The sequence below is a fragment of the Fusarium tjaetaba genome (assembly GCF_013396195.1).
Source record: "Fusarium tjaetaba strain NRRL 66243 chromosome Unknown NRRL66243_c0000068, whole genome shotgun sequence".
Lineage (NCBI taxonomy): Eukaryota > Fungi > Ascomycota > Sordariomycetes > Hypocreales > Nectriaceae > Fusarium > Fusarium tjaetaba.
Window position 1 is genome coordinate 81550 of NW_023501264.1, and position 23081 is coordinate 104630.

At 49.1% G+C, this 23081-nt stretch overlaps 8 protein-coding genes across 8 annotated transcripts; 5 read left to right on the plus strand and 3 right to left on the minus strand.

The window, feature by feature from the left end:
* Nucleotides 1–234: 234 nt before the first annotated feature.
* FTJAE_3530 (CBS and PB1 domain protein) lies at nucleotides 235–2380 on the minus strand (the record flags this gene model as incomplete). Its single annotated transcript, XM_037349838.1, has 3 exons — nucleotides 235–1181; nucleotides 1230–2103; nucleotides 2201–2380. 3 exons carry the CDS (start codon nucleotides 2378–2380, stop codon nucleotides 235–237), a joined length of 2001 nt encoding a protein of 666 aa, XP_037209375.1.
* An 866-nt stretch (nucleotides 2381–3246) lies between these two features.
* Nucleotides 3247–4080, minus strand: FTJAE_3531 (uncharacterized protein; the record flags this gene model as incomplete). The annotated part of the gene is made up of 1 exon (XM_037349839.1): nucleotides 3247–4080. One exon carries the CDS (start codon nucleotides 4078–4080, stop codon nucleotides 3247–3249), a length of 834 nt encoding a protein of 277 aa, XP_037209376.1.
* Nucleotides 4081–6849: 2769 nt separating this feature from the next.
* Nucleotides 6850–9279, plus strand: FTJAE_3532 (regulatory SWI5; the record flags this gene model as incomplete). The annotated part of the gene is made up of 2 exons (XM_037349840.1): nucleotides 6850–7056; nucleotides 7105–9279. The coding sequence occupies 2 exons, from the start codon at nucleotides 6850–6852 to the stop codon at nucleotides 9277–9279; spliced, it is 2382 nt and encodes a 793-aa protein (XP_037209377.1).
* An 899-nt stretch (nucleotides 9280–10178) lies between these two features.
* On the plus strand, nucleotides 10179–13847 carry FTJAE_3533 (uncharacterized protein; the record flags this gene model as incomplete). The annotated part of the gene is made up of 3 exons (XM_037349841.1): nucleotides 10179–10350; nucleotides 10400–10450; nucleotides 10501–13847. 3 exons carry the CDS (start codon nucleotides 10179–10181, stop codon nucleotides 13845–13847), a joined length of 3570 nt encoding a protein of 1189 aa, XP_037209378.1.
* A 588-nt stretch (nucleotides 13848–14435) lies between these two features.
* FTJAE_3534 (t-complex 1 subunit zeta) lies at nucleotides 14436–16364 on the plus strand (the record flags this gene model as incomplete). The annotated part of the gene is made up of 6 exons (XM_037349842.1): nucleotides 14436–14477; nucleotides 14558–14652; nucleotides 14703–14724; nucleotides 14782–15018; nucleotides 15069–16068; nucleotides 16120–16364. The coding sequence occupies 6 exons, from the start codon at nucleotides 14436–14438 to the stop codon at nucleotides 16362–16364; spliced, it is 1641 nt and encodes a 546-aa protein (XP_037209379.1).
* A 265-nt stretch (nucleotides 16365–16629) lies between these two features.
* FTJAE_3535 (apoptosis RP-8) lies at nucleotides 16630–17893 on the plus strand (the record flags this gene model as incomplete). The annotated part of the gene is made up of 2 exons (XM_037349843.1): nucleotides 16630–16746; nucleotides 16805–17893. 2 exons carry the CDS (start codon nucleotides 16630–16632, stop codon nucleotides 17891–17893), a joined length of 1206 nt encoding a protein of 401 aa, XP_037209380.1.
* A 309-nt stretch (nucleotides 17894–18202) lies between these two features.
* Nucleotides 18203–19108, minus strand: FTJAE_3536 (eukaryotic translation initiation factor 3 subunit K; the record flags this gene model as incomplete). Its single annotated transcript, XM_037349844.1, has 2 exons — nucleotides 18203–18734; nucleotides 18945–19108. 2 exons carry the CDS (start codon nucleotides 19106–19108, stop codon nucleotides 18203–18205), a joined length of 696 nt encoding a protein of 231 aa, XP_037209381.1.
* A 359-nt stretch (nucleotides 19109–19467) lies between these two features.
* On the plus strand, nucleotides 19468–22201 carry FTJAE_3537 (DNA ligase 1; the record flags this gene model as incomplete). Its single annotated transcript, XM_037349845.1, has 3 exons — nucleotides 19468–20133; nucleotides 20177–20539; nucleotides 20588–22201. The coding sequence occupies 3 exons, from the start codon at nucleotides 19468–19470 to the stop codon at nucleotides 22199–22201; spliced, it is 2643 nt and encodes an 880-aa protein (XP_037209382.1).
* Between the last annotated feature and the right edge of the window lie 880 nt (nucleotides 22202–23081).

The window sequence follows — 23081 nt, forward strand, 5'->3', positions numbered from 1 at the left end:
TTTTCCGGGCCGACTAATATCCTCCAGCAACAATCCATCACAACTTTCCAAACGAACGAACAATCCTGAAACAGGCAATGAGACATATTTTACTGACAAAGAAAATTTATTGGCATTGAATTAGTCTTGCAAGGGTAATCTCTACTATAAAAACTACTTTCTCTCTCTGAATATCTACACTAAATATCCCCACCTCCATCTTCATCATGTCATTACGAACAGCAGATGCCTCCTTTACCGACTGGTGAGTCTGGCGATGGTAAAGACACCAATGATAGTGACGGCCAATGTGACAATTGCGCCAGGAAGTATGAGCTCGTTCGGTACACCAGCAATAAGCTGCTCAGGGCCTTGTGCGTGCGTATGTGCCGCACGGCCCTTTCGTCTCCGTACGGGTTCATCATCCTCATCTTCTGAATCATCCTCGTCCTCTTCGGGCCACCACTTGCGCCGCTCTCGTAGACCGGCCCCGGTTGAGACTGATGGTGTAGCAGGAGCTCCAGATGCAGGTGGCTTCTCAGGATCATGGACAAATAGATCGACCTTATCATGGTGAGCTTGGCGGGCCAGAATGACAGCCTCGAGAAGGTCATGGTCGGCTGTGATAGAGATAGAGTCTCCCTCATCATCCAAAAAGCTCATTGCAAAACCTGGACCGACAATCTTGCCGTCAGACACAGGAGGCACACCACCAATGCTTTCTGCCTCAGCACCAAGCTTGGAGGCAACAGCGTTGACGAAAACTTCGATGCCTTCTGTCGCAGTAACCTTGAGACGGTGCACACGGCCAGACGGAGCCTTGAATTTGAAGGGGAACGGGAGCTCTTCTGGTAATTGATGTTCAAGAACATCGGGAAGAACAGAACGTGGAGGTGACTCCATGCCAACATGAGATGCCGAGTCGCCAGGAGCGAGGCTATCGTTGATACCTCGGTGCATATCAGGCGAGGTCAGGCGAGATCCCAGATTGGTGTGGTGTGCTGCACTACCCTCTCCAGACATCATGGACTCTGTCTCAGCATCGAGCGACAGCCAGAACTTGTTCCACGCGGGACCCTCATCATTGGTGTTTGACATGGCGTTGATTTGGTCAAGTGTGGCATATGTTAGCTTGAGAACGTCGACCATGCCCACGATCTCACCGCCATCATTCATGACAGGGAGGTTCAGGTAGTGACCATCTGAAAACATATTAGCGGCATCTTACTAAATTTTTCTTAACAACTCACCGTGCATCTTGCGGAGAGCCGCCTGGAGGGTCATGTCCATGGGTGCAAAGTCGGGGTGAGGGGTCATGACACGCACAACACTGCAGTTGGCGGGGTCAAGACCAGGTGCAATAACTCGAAGAACGACATCCTTGCTGGTGAAAATACCCGTAATAGCTCCTTGATCCTGAACAAGGACAGCGGTTGTACGGTTCTCCTTCATAAGCTGAGCAGCTTCCTTGACCGAGGTTCGCACGCTCACGGTGGTGGGGGGCACACCGTTGAGCACGGTCTCCAAAGTTGGCCCAGACATTTTGCTGCGCAGAGCTTCGACATATTGGATGATCTGCTGGGGTTGAGTCGAGCCCAGTTCAGACTGAACGCCCTCAAGCGCATCGTAGAGCTTTCTAGAGGACGAGTAGGCACGCTCTAGCTTCTCCATGGCATCGTAGAAGCACTTGGTAATATCCAACACACCCGAAATATCCTGGTTTTCGTCCATAACTGGCAGATGTCGGAAACCCTTACGGACCATAAGATCCAAGGCATCGGTAGCACTGGTATCGGTTCGAGCACAAAGAGGGTTCTTGGTCATAATCTCAGCGATAGTGATCGCGGAAGCTTTTGCTCCAGCTCCCACAACTCGGAACGCAAGATCCTTTGCGGTGAAAATACCAGCAATGCGATCGTCATCGTCAGTTACCAGAACACAATCCTCGCGTTTTGCGGCCATCAGCTGAGCAGCCTCGGAGACGGTGGTGCCAGGCTTGATCTGTAGGGCCTGACTGGGCTTCAATGCGAGGACAGTCCCGGGAGGAGCCTTTCGTGAATGGCGAGCCCGGCTGGTAAGGTGCTTCTTCTTGGAGAGGTCATTTTCGAGCTTCTTTCGGATGGCCTATGTTGGAGGTTAGTAACCTGGTATATTGGAATTCGAAGCCTTTCGAGGGATATATCGCAGTCGAGGCCAATCGTAAGGGTATATCATGACGAACCTCATCACGCTTGCTCTGCTTCTGACGACTCGCGCTGACCGCAGATCCAGTCTCAGTAGACGGTGAGGGCTCGAGGACCGGACGAGGGATGCTTGAACCACCACTGGGACTGTTGGTGAAAGGAACCGCGCCACGGCCCTGGTTGCGAGTGGGCGTTCCTCTATAAGTGTTTCCCGACATGATAGCGGTAGATGGAACGAAGACGAGACGAGGAGTCGGTCCGGCTTGTCGTCACAGCCAAAGGCAGAATACGTACGATTGCTGGCGTTATCTGTTTCGCTGTATGCAAAAGAGGGTCGGCGGCAAGGGAAATGCAATAGAAAAAGGTGAGTCTATGCCCCAGATGGAGGAAACCTGGGAAAATCAAGGACCAGCCAATAGCAGTGGGCGAGATATTCTGCAGGCTGGAGGAAATCGGGTGATTTTGTTCGAGGTGAGTGACTCTCCAAGCTCCCAGGATGTTGGTACCTCCCGCCCGCCTCTTGGGCCTGGCCCCTGTGCTTCCAGGGTTGTTGTGGTAACTCTTAGTGGTTGTTGACTCAGGAGCCCTTATTATCCAATCAGGTGTTGATTGAAACCGTTTCACCGACTCAATCCGACAACATCTCTGATAAATAAAACGAAACTCTTAGACATACATGACCGAGGGCCAGACCGAAAAGGAAAGCAATAACAATTATTTCAAGTGAAATAATACTCTATATGCATGCTCTTTCCAGTAATGACCCACATCTGATCGTATCTGACTTACATACATAGTACATATAGTTCGTCAGAAGGATCCATTACATCCCGCCAGCAAATCATGGGCCCGTGCAATATATTATGTGTCGATTTTTATTCCATGCTCACCGACGAACCAGGAGCCTTATTGGACATATTAAGACCACATGAACATTCCGTTTCCGTACAAGCAACTTGTTTCCTCTTCTCTTGGGCAGATCCCAGAGACCCTACATATCAAAACCCATCCTTCGCTGACGGCAGGTATCCGACCATAGTATCGTAGTCCCACATCTCAAGCATCCTTCCCAACTTCGGTTCCTTCACTCCGAGCCGCGGAGTCGACGGCCAATAATCGACGCCACTGAATTGTCTTTCTTCTTGGGGAATTTTTTGTACATCATTTCAAGGAAAGCGGCCATGTTCTCCGAGCCTCCAATGTAGTCGAGTGTGTCCTCGATTGCTCTCTTCCACTCAAGATCGAAGTTTCCTTTCACAGCACCCTCCAGTAATTCTGTCACGACGACAGCCATTTCCATGCTGCCAACACAGCTGTTGCCGAAATCATCTTCAGTGGGCACGCGGCTACCACTCATGCCTCGGAGAGTCGCTGGTTTGGAGGAGTCATACAGTTGAAGAGTTGAGAACGGAACGAGGGATGTTTCTTCAGCCATTCCGATCTCTTGGGGGATCTCGGCAGTCGAGGAAGTTGACTGGTCCTCCGTGTCCGTGCTGGAAACTGTTTGCTCACTGGGGAGAGTCTGTTCCTCAACGTCTGGTTCAAGGACGACCATGCGGGGGCCGGGGTATGTCTGAATGAACTTGAGCGGGAAGTATACGCCCGCCCAGGGCGCAGTGTTACCAGACTCTGGATTGTAACCTTGGGCCCGAGCCAGGGATCGACAGAATTCCAGATTCTTGCAGTTCATGAGGTTCTCACGTTCGTCTTGGGTGAGATCGAAAGCATCCTCGTTGCCATACAGCTGCAGTGCGCGTAGATATCCAGTATAGGGAACAGTTTGCACGACGAAAGGGCTTTTGAGGCGTTGGAGAAATGAAGTCTCATAGATGCTGTCACGCTGGCGCTCTATAGTTTCGCATTTGTCGAACACAATGACGCCGGAGTTCTTGGCGGTTGTCAGTGAGTCTGCGGCCATGGTTGTGTGAAGGAGTGGCTGTGCTTGGTTCAATCAAGCAGAAGATGGGAGAAGAGAATGTTTAACCTGACTTTAGAAGAAAGAAGATGAGAAAGGTCAGAGAGAAGAGGTTTTAAATGAAGTGACTTGGAGTGCAGGTGTCTAATCTTGCACTGGCAGCAATTGCCAACTGCCGACTGCTAAAGTGCCTGCTCGCTCCTGCCCAAGTTTGCAAATGCACACACACTTGCCCAGTTTTGTCAGGAGTGATTCTCAACATTAACATCGTACCTGCCTACCTAGGTACATTACGCTTTTGTTAAGGAAGGTGCAATCTTGGATTCAGGGCAAATAGCATGGTACCTAGTACCTCCTAAGGTAGTGCTCTATTTGTAAGAGTCAGAATATTGTGCTCTTGGCCTTCACTTTTCAACCTGCTACAGCTGAAACGGCCAGCTACGAAAAGTTGGAAATTATCGTCAGTATCATCGATTGCGTCCATTGCAGTGTTAAATGCATTATTCAATAACTTGAATTTGATACATATCTGGAGGTTCTCGTATTGGATAATGGTGTAATCCCATGAACTACCTAGGAGACTTGATGTAATATTTATCTTTCTATGGTCGTCTACGTCGATAGATGTACGAAGATCTCGGCGCGCCAATACCTTGTTTCCTTCGTTGGGTTGAGCGCGTGCTCACCAACGATTGTATGAGTCGGCGCCGGTTGGTATCCGCTGGCGGAAGTGGTGATAAACGGTGCCGGCCCCTGTGGGGCCGACTATCACGGCAACCCACGACCTTAACATAGGTAGACAGGCTCGGGTCGAGTGAGGAACTCTTGTTAATGAGCTTATATCTCATAATCTTCATTCTTGAATCTGTATTCGTGGGAAAAGCGGCCACCAGTTGCCGAATGTTTTCGATCCCGACCTCTGGGAATTACCATCTACATTTACTCACCATACCTTATACACATACAAACCACTACGCTTCATTACTGTGTTCAAAGCCGTAGTGAAAAACAGAAGCAAGGGTCTATAGTTTGGATCAAGATGCATCATTCATTCACACGATGGTAGTTTCCTGGGGACTTTTTTTATGAACAGTGTCAACATTAGCATGGCTACTGACGCCCAGTTTGTTCATGTAGAATGAGACTGCTTTGTTGTTTGGTCTCCCGGTTGTAGGCCGATGCATATGGTGTTGGGAAAAAACACCATCTTTGGAGCAAAAGTGCCGATTAAATGTCCCGTAAACGCCGAACATGACAAAGTTTAAGTTTCAACGGTGTTTGCCTCTTCAGCGGGAGAGCTTTGTTTACGATGACGACTGGACGAAGAAGCGACTGCAAATTTCGACAAGACGCAGAGTTTGTCTCAAATAAAAAAAGAACCAAAGACTGCCTTTGGATAGACCATGGATTAATCCATTGGCGGTGAGGCTTCTAGATCGTATTGCATTAAAGAGTCACCGGATCTCGGTCAATGACAAGGAATGGTGAGATTCCAAGGCAATGAATGCCTTGTGCTGAAGAACGCCTCCCGTCGGAAGCGAGGGAACTTAATAGCTGAATATACAGTCATGGACTGGGGAACCTAGGCAACGTCGCCTTCGATGAGTTCAGTTCAAGGTGATGGTGACACAGGATATTGCTATCTATTGTTTGGCTGGAATGCAGTTACAAGCTGGAGGCCTTTGAGCGTTTGTATGTCCAATGGCGCAGAGGCACTTGTAGACTTGGTATGGACGATGACCTAGGCTCTCTCATTTCCAGGTTGTTTGAGACAACCTCACTTTTTTGTTGATCGTGTTGATCCTGAAACGAGACGTCATCTGCGTCAGCTGCAGGGGGTTGTGGTTTACAGCTGCCATTGACCGAGACATGTGCTGGAATCCTAGGTTGTTATGGTAGCAACAGGGAATAAGGCAATGATGCTATTCCCATGCGGCAACTCGAATTGCTTGAGCTGCGTCCTGTGGCTGTGGCTTTTGAACTGCAAAGTACCTAGGTAGTTAGTTATCAATGTTTATTATGGGAGTTGGCTCGTGAGAATGCGAGTTGTCAAGTCATAAAGATGATGAGATCACTTTTGGTGCTGTCAGTGGTCAATTCTCGGCTAGAATCTTATCATGATGAGGAAGTGGGATGTGTCCCGCGAATAAACATGGTTCTATGGTGTAATGAACCATCGGTCGCCAGGTCACGTCTCAGAAGTTGGCTGGGACACTCTTTTAGTAGCTCTAGCCGCCAAGGTGTGCCAGGGTAACCGGCTGAGCATGGGTGAAGCTGGATTTAGTGGTTTGATTCTGGTTGCCCCTGGTGATTGTTTACTTTTAGCTCGATCTCACTATCAACCCCAAAGATCCAAGTTATCCACACTGCTGCTCTTGTTGCATCTAGCACCAAAGCTACTCCATTCTCACATCTATCCATACATACATACACACAGAACAAGATCAATCAGAGCTTGTACATCAATTGCATCTATCTCATCTCTCGGGAGAGCTCAAACACACAAAAAAGAGCACTTCCACAAACCAGTATCATTGCCTTACAGGCATAACCACACTTGAACTTATATCGCAAAGTCGACCTCGACTGAGAACGACAACAACTTTCCACTAGCCCGGCGCTCTGTGCTTGCGCTGCGTGAGGTAAAGAAGATGAAGTTCAGTGAAGGATTCGAGAAGTTGACTGACATATCAAACAGTTTCGGACCTATAGGTTCCCATCGACAATATATCGACCGACGACAATTCCCTTCCGGACTCCCCTTGCGACATTATGCTGTCCAATCCAACAGGACTTCACGCCCGGCAAAAGCAGCACCGGCGTCAAAACTCGACACCGTCTGCTTTTGAGGGCGCCAAGATCCCTAATCTGCCAACTACACAACGACAAACCGCCCACCGACGCGGCCTCAGCCTGGATGTTCGACGACAACAACAGAACCAGAACATCAACTCAGCAGCAACAAGGCAGAACTACATGGTAAGTACGAATACTAACAATACAGGATTAGCCAATATTTCTACGCAGCAAGTTCTGCGAGAAGCGCAGCAGCAACGCATTCAAGCACGCCCGGGCACACAGAACCCTTACGCCAACCTGGCCCCAAGTGGAAGTGAGAACTATCTCATGTCCCCTCATGGAACTCCTCAGACACAACGATTCGACCCGTCCTGCTTTGACCCCAACTCACTCCCCTTTGACCCTTACACTACTGATCTTAACGTGATGCTGGGCAAGGGCCAACAGGCTGCATACGGTGACAATATGTCGGGAGGTAAGGAATTTGATATCTTTAACAATGACAGTGCACTTTCTACTCCAACGTTCATCGACTTTCCTTCTGAGGGTTCCTCCGCTCAGGGTTGGTCCTCTGAAGGTGACACCTCCAGTACAAGGAGAACCTCAAGAAGGATAAGTGGTGGCATTATGGACCGCGTTAACAAGTTTGAGACCTTGGACTCAACGACAAGACCCGCTACGCCTCCTAACCAGAACCAAGGTCAGAATCAGAGCCAGAACCAGAACACACAAAGTCAGTCGCTCAGCTGGACAATGACTATGCCTGAGGCGGCTAACCTTGAGCAAGGTTACTTCCCCCCTACGCCGATTGAGACTCCCCATGACCGATTGGTCAAGGATGAGAGCATGTCAAGTCGGTTCGCTGATGGCTATGATGAGTCTTTGGAAGAGACGATCAAGCCCGTGAGGAACCGTGGAGGAAACCGAAGGGCCCAGACCATCTTCCAAGACATCAGACAACATTCTGAGCAAGTCATGTCTAGCCCAGCTCGGTCAAATACTCTTCCCGACTCATCCTTCAATGGACTGCCAATGTCGACACCTGACTACATGAACATGAACAGCTTCAACAACGAGTTCATGAAGATCGAGAGCGACTTTGGCCGGGATGACATCCACGGTCTCAACCATCAACTACCACAACAAGCCACTCCCAACACTCCTCAAATGACACAGTACCTGGGCTCTTTTGATAACAAGCCTGAACTCCAATCCTATCCCATGGGTCCTCAATCTGTCTCTGGAACTCCCTCTCAGACACCTTCTCGTCGCCACTCTCCCCATCGCCGCACTGAGTCAGTTGCTAGCATCGCAAGTGCTGCCAGCATCGCCAGCATCAACATCGAGGAGACCAAGACAGAGACCGGAGTCACTCAGGATGAGATCGCCCAATTCATCAGTGGCCCAGACGCCAGCGACGGCAAGTGGACATGTACTTATGAAGATTGTGGCAAGAAGTTCGGCCGCAAGGAGAACATCAAGTCACATGTTCAGACTCATCTCAATGACCGACAATACCAGTGTCCCACTTGCAAGAAGTGCTTTGTTCGACAGCACGATCTCAAGCGACACGCCAAGATCCATACTGGTATCAAGCCCTACCCTTGCGAATGTGGCAACAGCTTTGCTCGCCACGATGCTCTTACTCGACACCGCCAACGAGGCATGTGCATTGGTGCATTTGACAACGTCGTGCGCAAGGTTGTCAAGCGAGGCAGACCGCCCAAGAAGAGCCGCCCTGATATCGAGACTCGCATGGAGAAGTCGGCGCGAACCCGCAAGAAGAACATGTCTGTCAGCTCAATGTCATCATTCTCTGCTTGTTCTGACAGCTCAGCTGTCAACTCACCAGAACAGTTTATGCTTGATGAAATGATGGATATTGGAATGAGTTCGCAGAACCAGGCCCTCGCTGCCGTCTCTTCAGCACCCATGACTGGCATCACAGCCGCCGCTCTTCAGGAGTATGCCTCCTCCCCCTCCACTGGCAGTGTACACTCATACATCTCGCCGGAGGCCATCATGGAGGGCACTCCTATGCACGCTGCATCTCCTTCCAAGAGCATCGCAAGCCAGTACAACACACCACCTGAGCTCTCGCAATCATCCTCTCCCCCAGCCGCTCACTTCTTCGACGTCGATCCCAACACTTCAATCAACAACGACGATCTGACCCTGATTCCCGGGACAACAACTTTCGTTACCTCGGCAACCATGGCTGCTTCTATTCCCCTTGGCCTAAGCAACGCAGACGATGAAATGCTGTATCAATTTGCCAACGACGACGATCTTATCCAACTGGATCGCGACTCCAACATGCTCATGAGCAAGTTTGACGATGATTTCGACAACGTCGGCATGTTCACCAACAACAATGACGACGTCTTCTTTGGCAGCAACTAGTTAGTTTGCGCCCAGCATTGTTTGCTTGTTTTGTCTTTGTCTTGCGCAAGCCATGGAACAGTACTTAATCAGCCATGCACTTTTTTTTTTTTTTTGGATTACACCAATTGAGGTCAATCGTTTCCAGAAGAAGCGACACATTTTTTTACGACGCTCACGCTCACGCTTCTACGTAATGCACGCTCGCGGTCATGTACACTAGGGATAGGGGAGAAGAAAGTAAAAAAGGGCTTGGGTATTTCAACGGGGTTTTCATCACCATCAACAATGGACTACTAGGGCAGGAACTGGCGAACCGGAATGGGATTCTTGTGATTTTTTAGGGGGAAATTGATAGAAAGCAAAGGTCTCAACACGGTTGGGTGTCGAACACCCCCTTGGGCTGCTTGGAGTTTTGAGGTTGAGGCTTTTGCTTTTTGGGAGGGATATATGGACTTCACCAATGGAATATTCATTGACGATTAACCTCTGTGCCTTGATTAAGTGTGAAATGGTCTAATTTGAATCGATGTTCGCAAGTTGATGGATGGTCAATACTGGTGTGAGAGTTTCCAGATTTCTTGACCACCAAATTAATTTGAGTTGAGGCTGTTGATTGTCCGTGATGTCCATTAATCGTCTCAGACCAGTTGGAACTACATTAAATTTGTTTTCCTGTCTCATACGTATCATTCTCACTCTATTTTACTCTGGTCCTGTCATTTTGGTAGATCTTTCAGCGTCTCACTCACTGGCTCCACTCACGAGACGCAGCCACATATATTCTGCCTTATTAGTCCGAGCTTCCTTATACTTGCAAAACCTCTCCCAGCACCTTATTTATTCCTCAGATTCAATATTACTCCCGTATTTCCTATCTGCCATACGCCGTGAGACTTTCCTCTCACTATTGGTCGGCCATGCTTACGCCAACTATTGCCGTAAAGACTAGCTTTCTTTACGCTGCTGGGAACACGCCAGCGACCAGTCTGACCAGATCAGTACCACAAGGCCAAGACGTATCTGTGCTGTCGCTTGGCTGCGGTGATGTGCGCAATATTCTTTACACAACATACCTAGAGAAAGGCTTGCGTGAGTACATGTCAACCTTTTTCTAATAATTTGAAACTAAACGGATCAGCCCAGAGAAAAATTGACTTCACTTGCTGCGATGTCGTCGAAAAGATTCTTGGTAGGTTACTTACCCTGCATCACAGCACCACAATATGTTGACCAGAATAGCTCGCAATGCTTTCTTTTTGATATTCCTGCTTGATGAGGACTGCAAGCTGAGTGATGAGCAGCTTTGGAATGTCTACTACCATCTTTTTGTGGACGAAGAGACTGCCAAGATTGTGTCAGCTACTGCCACTAAGCTGCTGAACGTTTCCAAATCTCTTGATGAATGGAACAGCAGTTCATGGGGAAAATCCATCCGATTCTGCGATGCTGATACTCTATCAGATGTGCGTCGTGTTTGGATGTCAATTAAAGCTGCGGCTTCCAAGTGTCAATCCGATAGCTACATGGAGACATTTCAGCAGAACATCCAACCATCTAAGGACATACACGATCAAAAGCTTGGTTCAGGGCACATCAATTTGACAGCTATGCGTTCCGCAGCGCCACTCTCCATACAAGCAGGAGCAAAAATCGGGGATGTATCCGCTCAATATTGGAAAAATGGTACAGTCACACCTCGCCAAGCCAAAGATAAGCTGCCAAACCCGCTCCTTGCAAGCCTTCTCTCCCAGAACGACATTCTGCACTACGCCAGTGATCCAGTCCTTGGCTTTCATCTTGCCACGGCCTATGCTGCTCTTCTCGAAGGCTCTCCACTTGAGCCCAAGATCAGAGGAAAAGAATTTGTAGCCTCAGCTGCTGCGAAGACCCAGTTCAATGAATGGATCTCTGCTTTCAAGTCGCTGAAGAGCAATATTGTCATTCGCTTCGCCGTTGCGGATGCCTTGACGCTCTGTCACAGTTTACAGGCGGCGTATACAACAGGGAAGCCAGCCAACCTATACCGGCGAACCTGGGACCCACGACCGTTGGTTTTGGATCCGAAGGAATATGGAAAGGGTGGTTCAGGACCATCGGTGTTCGATATGATCGATACCTCAAACCTTTGTGACCACATCGGAGCCCTCAACATTATCTTCGCAGCAGGGCCTCTTCTCAAAGACGAGCCGTGGGCGTCCCTTTTCACAGAATTGCTCATCAGACCCGAGGGTGATCAGAAGAATGCTCTAGACAAGATTCTCTCTGGACATGCACCGACCATCTCACTTCTACTTGGCCTCAGTCCTGTCCAGTACTGGACTAATGCCAAGGTTGAGTCCCATGTTGACGAGATTTTCATTGGACTCATGAATGAAGCAAAAGGAGAAACGCAAACCCGAAACCGACTGGCTTGGAAGCGAGACAACCAATTCTCAGGTCAGGCTCGCCACGGAAAGCTGCATATAGACTCAAAGCAGCTCATCAAATTACTTTCACCACTCTATGACTACATGTTTGAAGCTGAGAACATATCGAAGTCAAGTGTGGGACAGAGGTCAAACACTTATGGTCACTTTATTCGTACAAGCTTTGCTACCATGCTCAAGATTGTCATGGCCCGGGTTGCAACAGACTGGCCATCCATGTGCTCAGCTCTCATTGACTCCATTGCTCAAGACCATCGCTTTTTGCTGGCTAGCAATGGCATGCAAGACCTGTGCATTCAGCTTCACCTTCTTGGTGTCAACACCGAACCATGGATTATTCAGGAGAGCAGAAGCCTTCCCCAAAATGGAGCCTATAATCGCTGGAAATCCCTGCCACCAGCAGTCGCTGTCACGGTAGTTGTACCCAGACTGGCCATTGCTCGATTGTATAAACATCAGAATAACCCTCTTGGGCTTGCATCACCGCCACTTGTCGGGTCGGTGAGATCTAGTCATAACGCCACCGAGGGATGGCAGAATATATTTGGAGATATCCAAATTTCCTTTGGTAATGTTAAAACCAACAAGATGTCTGACGAGGACGAGTTTGAAGTGGTTGTTGAAAGAGATCGGGATGGATGGGCCGGAGACTCTCCTCTCATAGCATCTTTCTATGTGCCCACTTCGACCCTACAGAACGAGCCCAACTCAGCATTGGTTGGACTTTGTGTTCCACCCACGGGGCAGAACTCCTTGATTTATGGACCCATTCTGGGATTGACCATGACCGTCTTCGAAACGCGCACTGATAACAAGGCGAGCGTATTCGTGACAAAGCATTTACCCGGGCACGATGGTTATCCTGCTGTATGTAGTGCTGTTAAGTCTCTCGAGAACGTGGTCAACCAGGGCCAGGATGACAAGACCACTAAGATTCTGCTCGAGATATCACCCTCTGAGTCTGTCATCTCTACCCTTACGGGGCACTTGGACATTACTTCGAAGAGAGCCAAGAAATTCCTCAAGGATAAGATCCCGATCGACTTTCGTCAGAAGAGCCCCTTCGTCATCGATATTGTTTTCGGCAAGCATGATCTTGTTTGCCCTCTAAACTTTCCGGTGCCTGTCACCACGGATGGAATGAAATCTCGAGTTGCTAGAACGACAGGCTACATCGAATTGATAGTGCCACTGGCGCAACCTGGTTCTTCTCCTATACTGCTGGATTTTGCATACCCTTCAGCAATCTCTTCGTCTGGTGTTCCGGCTTCTCTCAACATGCCGCACCTGAATCTCAATAACCTCCCGGTCATTGATTTGGAAAACAAGGACCGAAACCGATGGATGACAACATTGACATCAATGCAGTTTTCAGCCCGAGAGAAATATCTACGTACTGTGCGCGGCGAAAGCGGAATCTCTCATGACCCGATGGTCAACTTCAAGGAATCTGTGTTCACCATGTTTATGATCGCCACCGGCTTACAGGCTGGCCAGACCGGTTTGTTTGCAATCAACCACCCGAAGCGAGGTGGTATTCACATGCTTGTTTTCGTCTCCGCCATACGGATTGATGGTGATGCCGCATCTGTTGTTATTGATGCAGCTATTATCCCGTTCACCATGGATCTTGTTACATCGGGTCGTATGGAATCCTTCCTTCTGATTCTCCGTGAACTTGAATGTGGCAGTATAGATGTCGATGATGCAGAATTATGCCTTTGGAAGAAGGCTCTCCCATCAATGGTTGAGAGGTGCCGTACCTGGTCTCACGGCAAAAGTTGCGAGTATAAGAGAAAGGGGGCGACTATTCCACTAAGTCTCAAAGATGGTGAGCAGGTTCTGTGCTCGTGTGGTAACGGAATTCTACCAGACAACTTCGTGTCTCTCCCTGAGTGGGAAAACGCAGCGCCAAATGCAGTCCGTATTGCAATCAGCCCGACCTATGCAATTCCGTTCAACGAAGAAGTCGTTGATCCTGCCGACGTTCCCAAGATGCGGAGCCCAGTGACTCGGGTAGAAAGATGCCGAAGCTGCGGAAAACCAGAGGACCAGGCGGGAGTTACGTTAAAGAAATGTTCACGTTGTCAAAGGGTGAAATATTGCTCCGGGGAGTGTCAGAAGCGAGATTGGAAAAAGCATAGAGCGGAGTGTGACTAGATGAGTTGCAAGTAAATGTATATATCTTTCTGGAATAAGCTAGGAGAGAAACCGGACCTGGGAGAGAAGGATAAATCAATAAAGAAAAAAGAGACTTTAGATCTTGAATCGGTGTGTCAAAAGAGATTAATCAAAAGGACGGTTTCTTGCCCCTGTTCACACCCTAGTAACCCTTAGTAGGAATCAAGCTCGTAGACACATTAGATGGAAGAAGGTATTACTGGATAGTAAATTTCTAGAATGTATCTTGGGTAAGAAGGAAGTGATAGACCGGAAAACTATGGACCATAATGGCCTGTACAGAAACGACTTAGTCATTATACTCGGAATAGCTTCATATATCTTGTGAGAAAACTCTCATCTGATTGGTTGCTCACCGAGCCCCTCGGTCCTCACCTCACACCGCTTTCCACCCCTTGGAGGGGCAGAAAAAATGTCCCAGCCTAGCCCATCCTCTATTGCCTGTGACCAGCTGGTGCAAGCTTGTGCGATTACGAAATCGCGAAACCTCCTACACCAGCACCGCTTTTTCAAGCCTCGACCTATTTGATCTCGACATAGCCTTTGTGCCCACTGAGATCTACAATCATGTCGGCAGCACAACTCCTCAACCCTAAGGCCGAGTCCCGAGTACGTCGATATCAATAACTATAACCCCCCCGCAGCCACAAGTGGCCTTGCCTTGCAACCTGCTAACCCGCTTGTCGCAGAGGAGGGGCGAAGCTCTGAAGGTCAACATTAGCGCTGGCGAAGGCCTACAGGATGTTCTGAAGTCCAACCTGGGCCCCCTGGGCACCATTAAGATGTGCGTGTTATCATTATTCTCATATGGCGACGTGAAGCTAACAGTCTCAGGCTCGTTGACGGTGCGGGACAGGTACAAACTCCTATCAAAATACCCCACGACGACCCCTAAACTGACCGACCACCCCAGATCAAGCTGACCAAAGATGGAAACGTTCTCCTCCGAGAGATGCAAATACAAAACCCTACCGCCGTTATGATTGCTCGAGCAGCGACCGCTCAGGACGATATTTGCGGTGACGGAACCACCTCGGTGGTCATGTTGGTTGGCGAGCTTCTCAAGCAAGCAGACCGATATATCTCTGAAGGACTGCACCCTCGTATCATCACTGATGGTTTCGAGGTTGCCAAGGTTGAGGCTCTTAAGGTCAGTTTTCGTTACCTCGTCCCCCCTGAAACTTTGGCTCAACGTCGTAGTTCCTCGACTCTTTCAAACTTGCCAAGGAGGTTGACCGAGAACTCCTCCTCAATGTCGCCCGAACATCGCTCGCCACCAAACTCAACTCGACTTTGGCCGCCAAGCTTACACCCGATATTGTCGATGCCGTTCTTGCTATTTACCAGGCTCCCGCGAAGCCCGATTTGCACATGGTGGAGATTATGAAGATGCAGCACCGAACGGCCGCCGACACTCGGTTGATTCGTGGACTGGCCCTTGATCACGGTGCTCGTCACCCTGATATGCCCAAGCGACTCGAGAACTGCTACATTCTGACCCTCAACGTCAGCCTGGAGTATGAGAAGACTGAGATTAACTCTAGCTTCTTCTACTCTAGCGCTGAGCAGCGTGATAAGCTTGTTGAGAGTGAGCGTCGATTCGTCGATGCCAAGCTCAAGAAGATTGTAGAGCTCAAGAAGGAGCTTTGCGGTAACGACGGCATCAAGAATTTTGTTGTTATCAACCAGAAGGGTATCGATCCTCTTTCTCTTGACGTTCTTGCCAAGAACAATATTCTGGCTCTCCGACGGGCTAAGCGAAGGAACATGGAACGTCTTCAGCTTGTTTGTGGCGGTGTTGCTCAAAACAGTGTAGACGACTTGTCTGAGGATGTTCTGGGCTGGGCTGGCCTTGTCTATGAGCAGACACTTGGCGAGGAGAAGTTCACCTTCGTTGAGGAGGTCAAGGACCCCAAGTCCGTTACTCTGATGATCAAGGGCCCCAACGCCCACACCATTGCTCAAGTGACAGATGCTGTCCGAGATGGTCTGCGAAGTGTTTACAACATGATTGTCGACAAGTCTGTTGTTCCTGGAGCTGGTGCTTTCCAGGTTGCCTGTGCTTCTCACCTCAAGAGCGATGCCTTTGGCAAGTCTGTCAAGGGCAAGGCTAAGTGGGGTGTTGAGGCATTCGCTGATGCTCTTCTTATTATTCCCAAGACTCTGGCTGCCAACGCCGGTCTTGACATCCAGGATGCTCGTAAGTTTATTACTCTCTACATATTCACGGCCAAGATCTAACTTGCTATAGTTGCGGACTTGCAGGATGAGTATGCCGACGGCAATGTTGTTGGCCTTAACCTCGAAACCGGTGAACCTATGGACCCTGAGCTGGAGGGCGTCTTTGACTCCTACCGAGTTCTGCGAAATTGCATCGCCTCCAGCTCCAGTATCGCATCTAACCTCCTTCTATGTGATGAGTTGTTGAAGGCTCGACAGATGGGTAGAGCAGGCGGACCTGGGCCTGGCATGGATGGACCTAATGATCACATGTAGGAGATACCACGTTAAAATTGAGGCTAGACAAAAGGCTCTGGGGCGTAATATACACAATTACGACTTTATTTTCATGACTCCAGCATGTTTATAGCATTTGTAATACGTAGGTAGTCTGCGTGAGTGCATCACAGTTTGATGATTTGTAGTCCAACACTTCTACTGATGCGCTAAGCCCCGCATTGTGACAGACAGCTTTTTGTAAAGAAAAAAAATATTTACCCCACCAACAATCACTTAAACCAAGCCCATCAATATCAATATCATGGCCTCATACGATTCCGATTCCTCGGACGGCGAATTTGAGGAGACAAATGTCCTCCTGGGATATGCTTCTAAAGAAGCAGACGAAGACACTGTCAGCAAACTCGGAGGCCGTCCCGTACGTCGTTGGCTTGTCCCGCACCAGGCAAAACTGTACCGACTAACAACGATTTCAGGATTGGTTAGACGAGAATGCTCCCAGCGCAGCCTATGCACGATGCAAAGTCTGCAAGGATTTCATGGCTTTGATCCTGCAGCTCAACGGCGAGCTCCCCGAACGATTCCCCGAGCATGAGCGACGAATTTATGTCTTCGCCTGTAGAAGACAGACTTGCCGGCGCAAAGATGGCAGCATCCGCGCACTGAGAGGCCTGAGGGTGTGGAAGGAGGAGGCACCCAAAGAGCCCAAGGAAGAGAAGAAAGTTGAAGAGGAAAAGCCAAAGAACGATGGACCTGGATTAGGAGAGACTCTGTTTGGTTCCAAGGGATTGGGAAGCGCTTCTGGCGTAAACCCCTTCTCTAGTAATGCGAACCCATTCAGCACTTCCAACGGTTCTGGAAACCCGTTTAGTTCTGGATCTGCGAATCCATTTTCCTCTTCGACTTCACAGCCTGAACCTGCCAAACCTGCCTCTCCTGAGCCAGCAACAACAGCCCTCAGCAAAACCTTTGCAGAGTCTCTCAATATTAAGGATACACCGGCGTCGCCACCCCAACCTTCAGAGCCTTGGCCCACCGAAGATGCTCAGGCCCAGCCGTATCCTACTCTCTATCTAGCCGACGCCGATTTTGAAACTCTGGAACCTACACCCACGAACGTTCCCACTAACGCCCGTCTTGAAGATGCTGATGCCGCGGAACCCTCGATACTGGACCGCGAGGCCTTCGAGTCAAGCATGGATGCTACATTCCAGAAGTTTGCAGATCGTCTGGCGCAGAACCCTGAGCAAGTTATTCGTTATGAGTTTGCAGGCACCCCTCTCTTATACTCAAAGAAGGATGCTGTTGGTGAGGCTGTGAACAAGGGTGCTATCCCCCGGTGCCCCAACTGTATGGCGAGAAGAGTTTTCGAGGTGCAGTTGACACCAAACGCTATTGCAGAGCTTGAGGCAGACGACATGAGTTTGGAGGGCATGGAGTGGGGTACGATAATTGTTGGTGTATGTGAGAAAGACTGCTCGCCTAGGGGAACACCAGTTGGAGAGGTTGGTTACCTCGAAGAATGGGCTGGCGTGCAATGGGAGGAGCTGTCCAAGGGGAAATAAATACCGGGACAATTTTGAAAATCAATATAGCGAATCAAAAGCACTGTAATCAAGCCACATTGTCGGTCTACATGAGCCAGATACGATGTAGTAAATCGCAAAGTTCTATGCATTTCTAGATCCTTGGATTGCTCTGCAATGACATGTCCGATTAAACGCCTAGTTTTTGTAACCCCCGCCATGCTACCATGTGAGCCCTTCCTAACCCCTCCGCATCATCAGTCGTGATGTCCGAATCCAATGAGATCAGATGGTGGGGGAAGTGCGCGAAAAATCCCTTGTGATCCGCTAAAACTCTCATCAAAAAGCTCAAACAGTGTCCTCCCACGACCGTCGGATTACCCTGGAGAACTGCTCGACGTTGACGTCCTCACGGATCTCAGCCTTCTTGGCCTCGTTGTCAGGGTTTGAGGGAACCTTGACGCTGCCGTCACTCTCGACAGTCCAACCACAAACCTCGGTAACAAACTTCTTGGTGGCGTCCTCGTTGAGACCGAGCCATGACTCGAGATGGGTGATCTGGAGCTCACGGAAAGCCTGTGAGACAAGAAGGGCGATCCTGTGTCGAACGACGTCCTCAAAGTCAGGAATGTCGGCAATCAAATCGGCAACCATGTCGTCGTCGAGATCGGCCCAGAAATGGGAGTACTGAGCACCCTCGAGCTGGCCATTGAGGGATCGGAGCTTGGTGATAGCTTCGCCAAGATCACCAGTGACAGCAGCGGAGGGGTTGATAAGGTGGAGAGCGAGCGAGAACTGTGCGGAGGGGAACTGGGTCATTGTCTTGACCAGGACGTTGGTAATCACCTCATCCTTGATACGGTCGGGGTTGAGCTGGTATCTCGAGGGAAGAAGTTAGCCTCGAGTCGAGCAGTGATGACAACAAACAAAGGTTGGAGTAATTGGGCATTTCAGTTGCACTAAAGTTGACTTCAGGTGCGGCCAAGTTGAGAACAACCCGCCACACGAGTCAGGTAATAGGAAACGTTGACAAACGGTCATCATATAAGAGCCCCGGGGTGTGTTGTATATATAGAGTAAAACTACTCACAGTTTCAGCAGTGTTCGGTTGGCATTGCAGTCAGTGAACTTCTGCTCGCATTGGTCTTGGAGATAGGTCTCAAGGGCGCCGACAGCCTCGGGGTTGTATCGTTCGAGTCCGTTGATGATGGACGTGATCTCGCTGGGCCTCTCAGGCGGATCTTCACCGTTCATTATGGCTGATTTATAGGGAGAGGAGGGGTCGTTATGAGGGGTGATGTTCTGGGGGAGAGGGAGGTTCGCGATGGTGGGGCAGAGCGAAGATTTCGACGGTTGTGTGAGTGAATCGCTTGTGCGTGCCGAAATAGTTTAGCGTTGACTGAGCGGGCTGGTTCATGATTTTCGAAGCTCTTTAACTCGGTCACGTGCCCTCCCGCCAACATCGTCATAGAGCGGCCGCGTTTATAGTTGTTGATTAACAAGGACGCGAAGGAGCGTATTCCTCTACTTACATAAGCTTTGCGGTGGAATTATTTTGTCTCTCTGTTGGAATCCTTCTGTTCTTTGGGTCGGTAGTCTGACTTGATGCAAATATGCCCAGTCCAACCAAGAAACGGAAGCTCAACAACGGCACCAAATCCTCAACACCAGTCCGCGGTCTTGAGTACTTCTTTTCAAAGCAAAAGCAGAATGACATAGAGTCAAGTAAAAAGCCAAAGACAGATGAAAATGCCGAAGGTACATCAAGTGATGCTATTACAGAATTAACAGATGAAGAATTAGCTAGGAAGCTTCAGGCAGAATGGGACCAGGAAGTTGCAAAGACGCCACAGAATACACTACAGGCACAGACACTTGAGCTCCCGAGCAAACACAATGAGTCAGTCTCTCGAGATGAAAGTCCTAGTCCTGCAGGCCTAAAGCCGAAGCCCCCAGTCATTCTCCCAACGGCTCTCAGCAAGCCTGGCACACTCACCTCTACAAAACCTACTCTCAGTCTTCAGGCAGCAGGCATGGCTGAAGATACGACTACCACATCAATACCTCTCGACGAATCCCCACTAACATTCGACCCATCTGAGTATCTGGACCAACTAAAGGAGCATTGGGCATCTGAAGGCGGCAATGCGTCATATGCCCTTCTCACACGCTGCTTTATTCTCATCAACGGCACTACGAGCCGGATTAAGATTGTAGATACCCTCGTAAACTGCTTAAGAGTTCTTATTGAGGGAGACCCAGCAAGCTTACTACCAGCTGTATGTTAAGTCCACATTCCTGGAGCTTCTCTGACTTTCGCAGGTATGGCTGGCAACGAATGCGATTTCACCTCCTTATATCTCCATGGAACTCGGACTGGGTGGCTCAGCGATATCAAAAGCATTGCGCAACGTTTGTGGACTAGACAACCGAGCTTTGAAGGCCATTTATGACAAATATGGAGATGCGGGAGATGTGGCCTTTGAAGCCAAGAAAAAGCAGAGCTTCACTCTCAGAAAACCAAAACCTCTCACGATCAATGGCGTCTATGAAACTTTGGTGAAGATTTCCAGCAGTCAAGGGCAGGGTAGTTCCGAAACGAAGCAAAGATTGGTGGATCGATTACTGCAAGACGCTCGGGGTGGTGAAGAGAGTCGTTTCATCGTGCGGACACTTTCTCAGCATGTAAGCAAACCATGTCAATACTCGTCGTTACCATCTGACAGGCAATAGTTGCGTATTGGTGCTGTAAAAACAACGATGTTGATTGCTTTATCACGGGCCTTTTTGCTCTCACGCCCACCAGGCGCTGACTTTCCTCTAAAATCGGTATCTGATCTTGCAAAGCTCAAAAAAGAAGATTTGGCTGAAATTTGGGGGCGGGCTGAGGAGATAGTCAAGGCCTGCTTTGCGAGACGCCCGAACTACAACGACCTTGTACCTGTTCTCTTAGAAATTGGGATTTCTGAGGAACTGCTAATACGATGTGGTCTCACCATGCATATACCGCTACGACCTATGCTTGGAAGCATCACCAGAGACTTGTCCGAGATGCTCACAAAACTACAGGGCCGAGACTTTGCGTGCGAGTTCAAGTACGACGGACAGAGAGCTCAAATACATTGCGATGAGAATGGGAAAGTCAGCATCTTCTCGCGCCACTTGGAGGTCATGACAGACAAATACCCTGACTTGGTTGAGCTGATACCTAAGATACGCGGAGAGGGCGTTGATAGCTTCATCATGGAAGGTGAAGTTGTCGCAGTTGATCGTGAAACCGGCGAGCTCAAAAATTTCCAAACGCTCACAAACCGAGCGAGAAAAGATGTCGATATCGGAAGTATCACTGTGGACGTTTGCATGTTTGCGTTCGACTTGATGTATTTGAACGGGCAGCCATTGCTAGATCGACCCTTTCGAGAAAGAAGAGAACTTCTACGATCACTCTTCACAGAAGTACCGCATAACTTTACTTGGGTACAGAGTCTTGATGCTACATCTGCGGACTCCGAATCTGTTCTCGAGTTTTTCAAGGCTGCCACGGATATCAAATGCGAGGGTATCATGGTAAAAATCTTGGATAATTTACCCACGGTGCTATACACAGAAGAGGCAGATGATGATGGGCCAGATGGGACCAACAAATTACTTACACCAAAATCCAAGTCCAAAGGAAAAGGAAAAGTGAGAGGAAAGAATGATGAGAATGGGGAGACCAAAACGAAAACAAGACGCAAACCTTTACTGGCTACCTACGAGCCAGACAAGCGACTTGATTCCTGGCTCAAAGTCAAGAAAGATTATAATTCGAGCTTCGATACTCTCGACCTTATTCCTGTCGCCGGGTGGCATGGGCAAGGGCGTAAGGCGAAATGGTGGTCACCTATTCTCATGGCCTGCCGCAACGAAGAGACAGGGTCCCTGGAGGCAGTATGTAAATGCATGTCTGGATTCACGGATGCATTCTACAAGGCCAATCGGCAATTTTATGACGATGGCGAAGAGAGCGGCGAACCCAAGAACACCAGAACTAAACAGCCCGCCTTTGTCGAATATTCAGGCCCAAGACCTGATATCTGGTTTGAACCACAAGAAGTGTGGGAAATGGCATTTGCAGATATCACATTGAGCCCGACTTATACTGCAGCGATTGGTCTCGTGAGTGATGAGAGAGGACTGAGTTTGAGATTTCCAAGATTTATGAAGAAACGGGAGGACAAGAGTCTTGAAGAGGCGAGCACCAACGATTTCTTGGCTGGTCTTTGGCGAAAACAAGAAGCCAAAGCGGAAACCACGAAGAGTGAGACAGGGGTAGAAGCAGAAGAGGCGGAAGAAGCCGATGATTGATCGAGTCTCAGCTACATATCAATCTTGATTAATATTAGTGAACAAAACGCCATGCTCTATTTATTCGAATAGCATCTTTGAATGCGTAACGACGACCATGATGATCTTCTCCATCATTTACCAGCATTCAACCTTTGTGCGATGAGACTGAAAACAGCGATTGATCCCATGAAAAGGACGGCGTTATAGAACTGCTTTCGATCAGTACGTGCTGTCGAGACAAACCGGAAGACGACCCACCGCTTTTCTAGAGACATCTCGTTCTTCGTCATCTGTTCGTGACTCGATAAAGAGTCGACGGAGGTTTGGCAGCGCCTGTTATTTCTTAGATCTCGCTATCCTACGGAAACGAACACAGCATTATTCACCATGGTCTAGCTTGGCCGATTTGGCGAGGACTCTTATTCCAGAGATCACAGTCAACAGTATGACTTCATCGGGTACAGGTATTTTCTTTTCTTCGTGGCTATGATTGATGACCCCCAAGACTCGCGGTGATGTAGGTTGAGATCCAGTTCAACAAGAGCTGATAGAGGGTGACTAAGCGTGGGCAACGTATTTGCGTTGAAGGTGGCCAAAAATAAATAAATTGTTAACCATTGAAGCCACGCTACACGCGAACGGCAATCAATCAGGCGGAAGTTTAGAGTTAGGGGGTGGCCTAGCCTCGATCCACTAACTGGAGCTTACAGGGTCGCTGTAAAACGCCCCCTTTGTTGGTTTGGGCGGGCTCCATCCAATGCGACTCAGTGGCCTAGAGGCTAGACCTATCTTCGTGGCCTTGGCATATTTGGTGACAGTTACATCTGCCTTGTGCATACCTACGTACCTAAATTGATCAACTCCCTTTCCGATTATCTCGACTACGTCGTCTATCTTA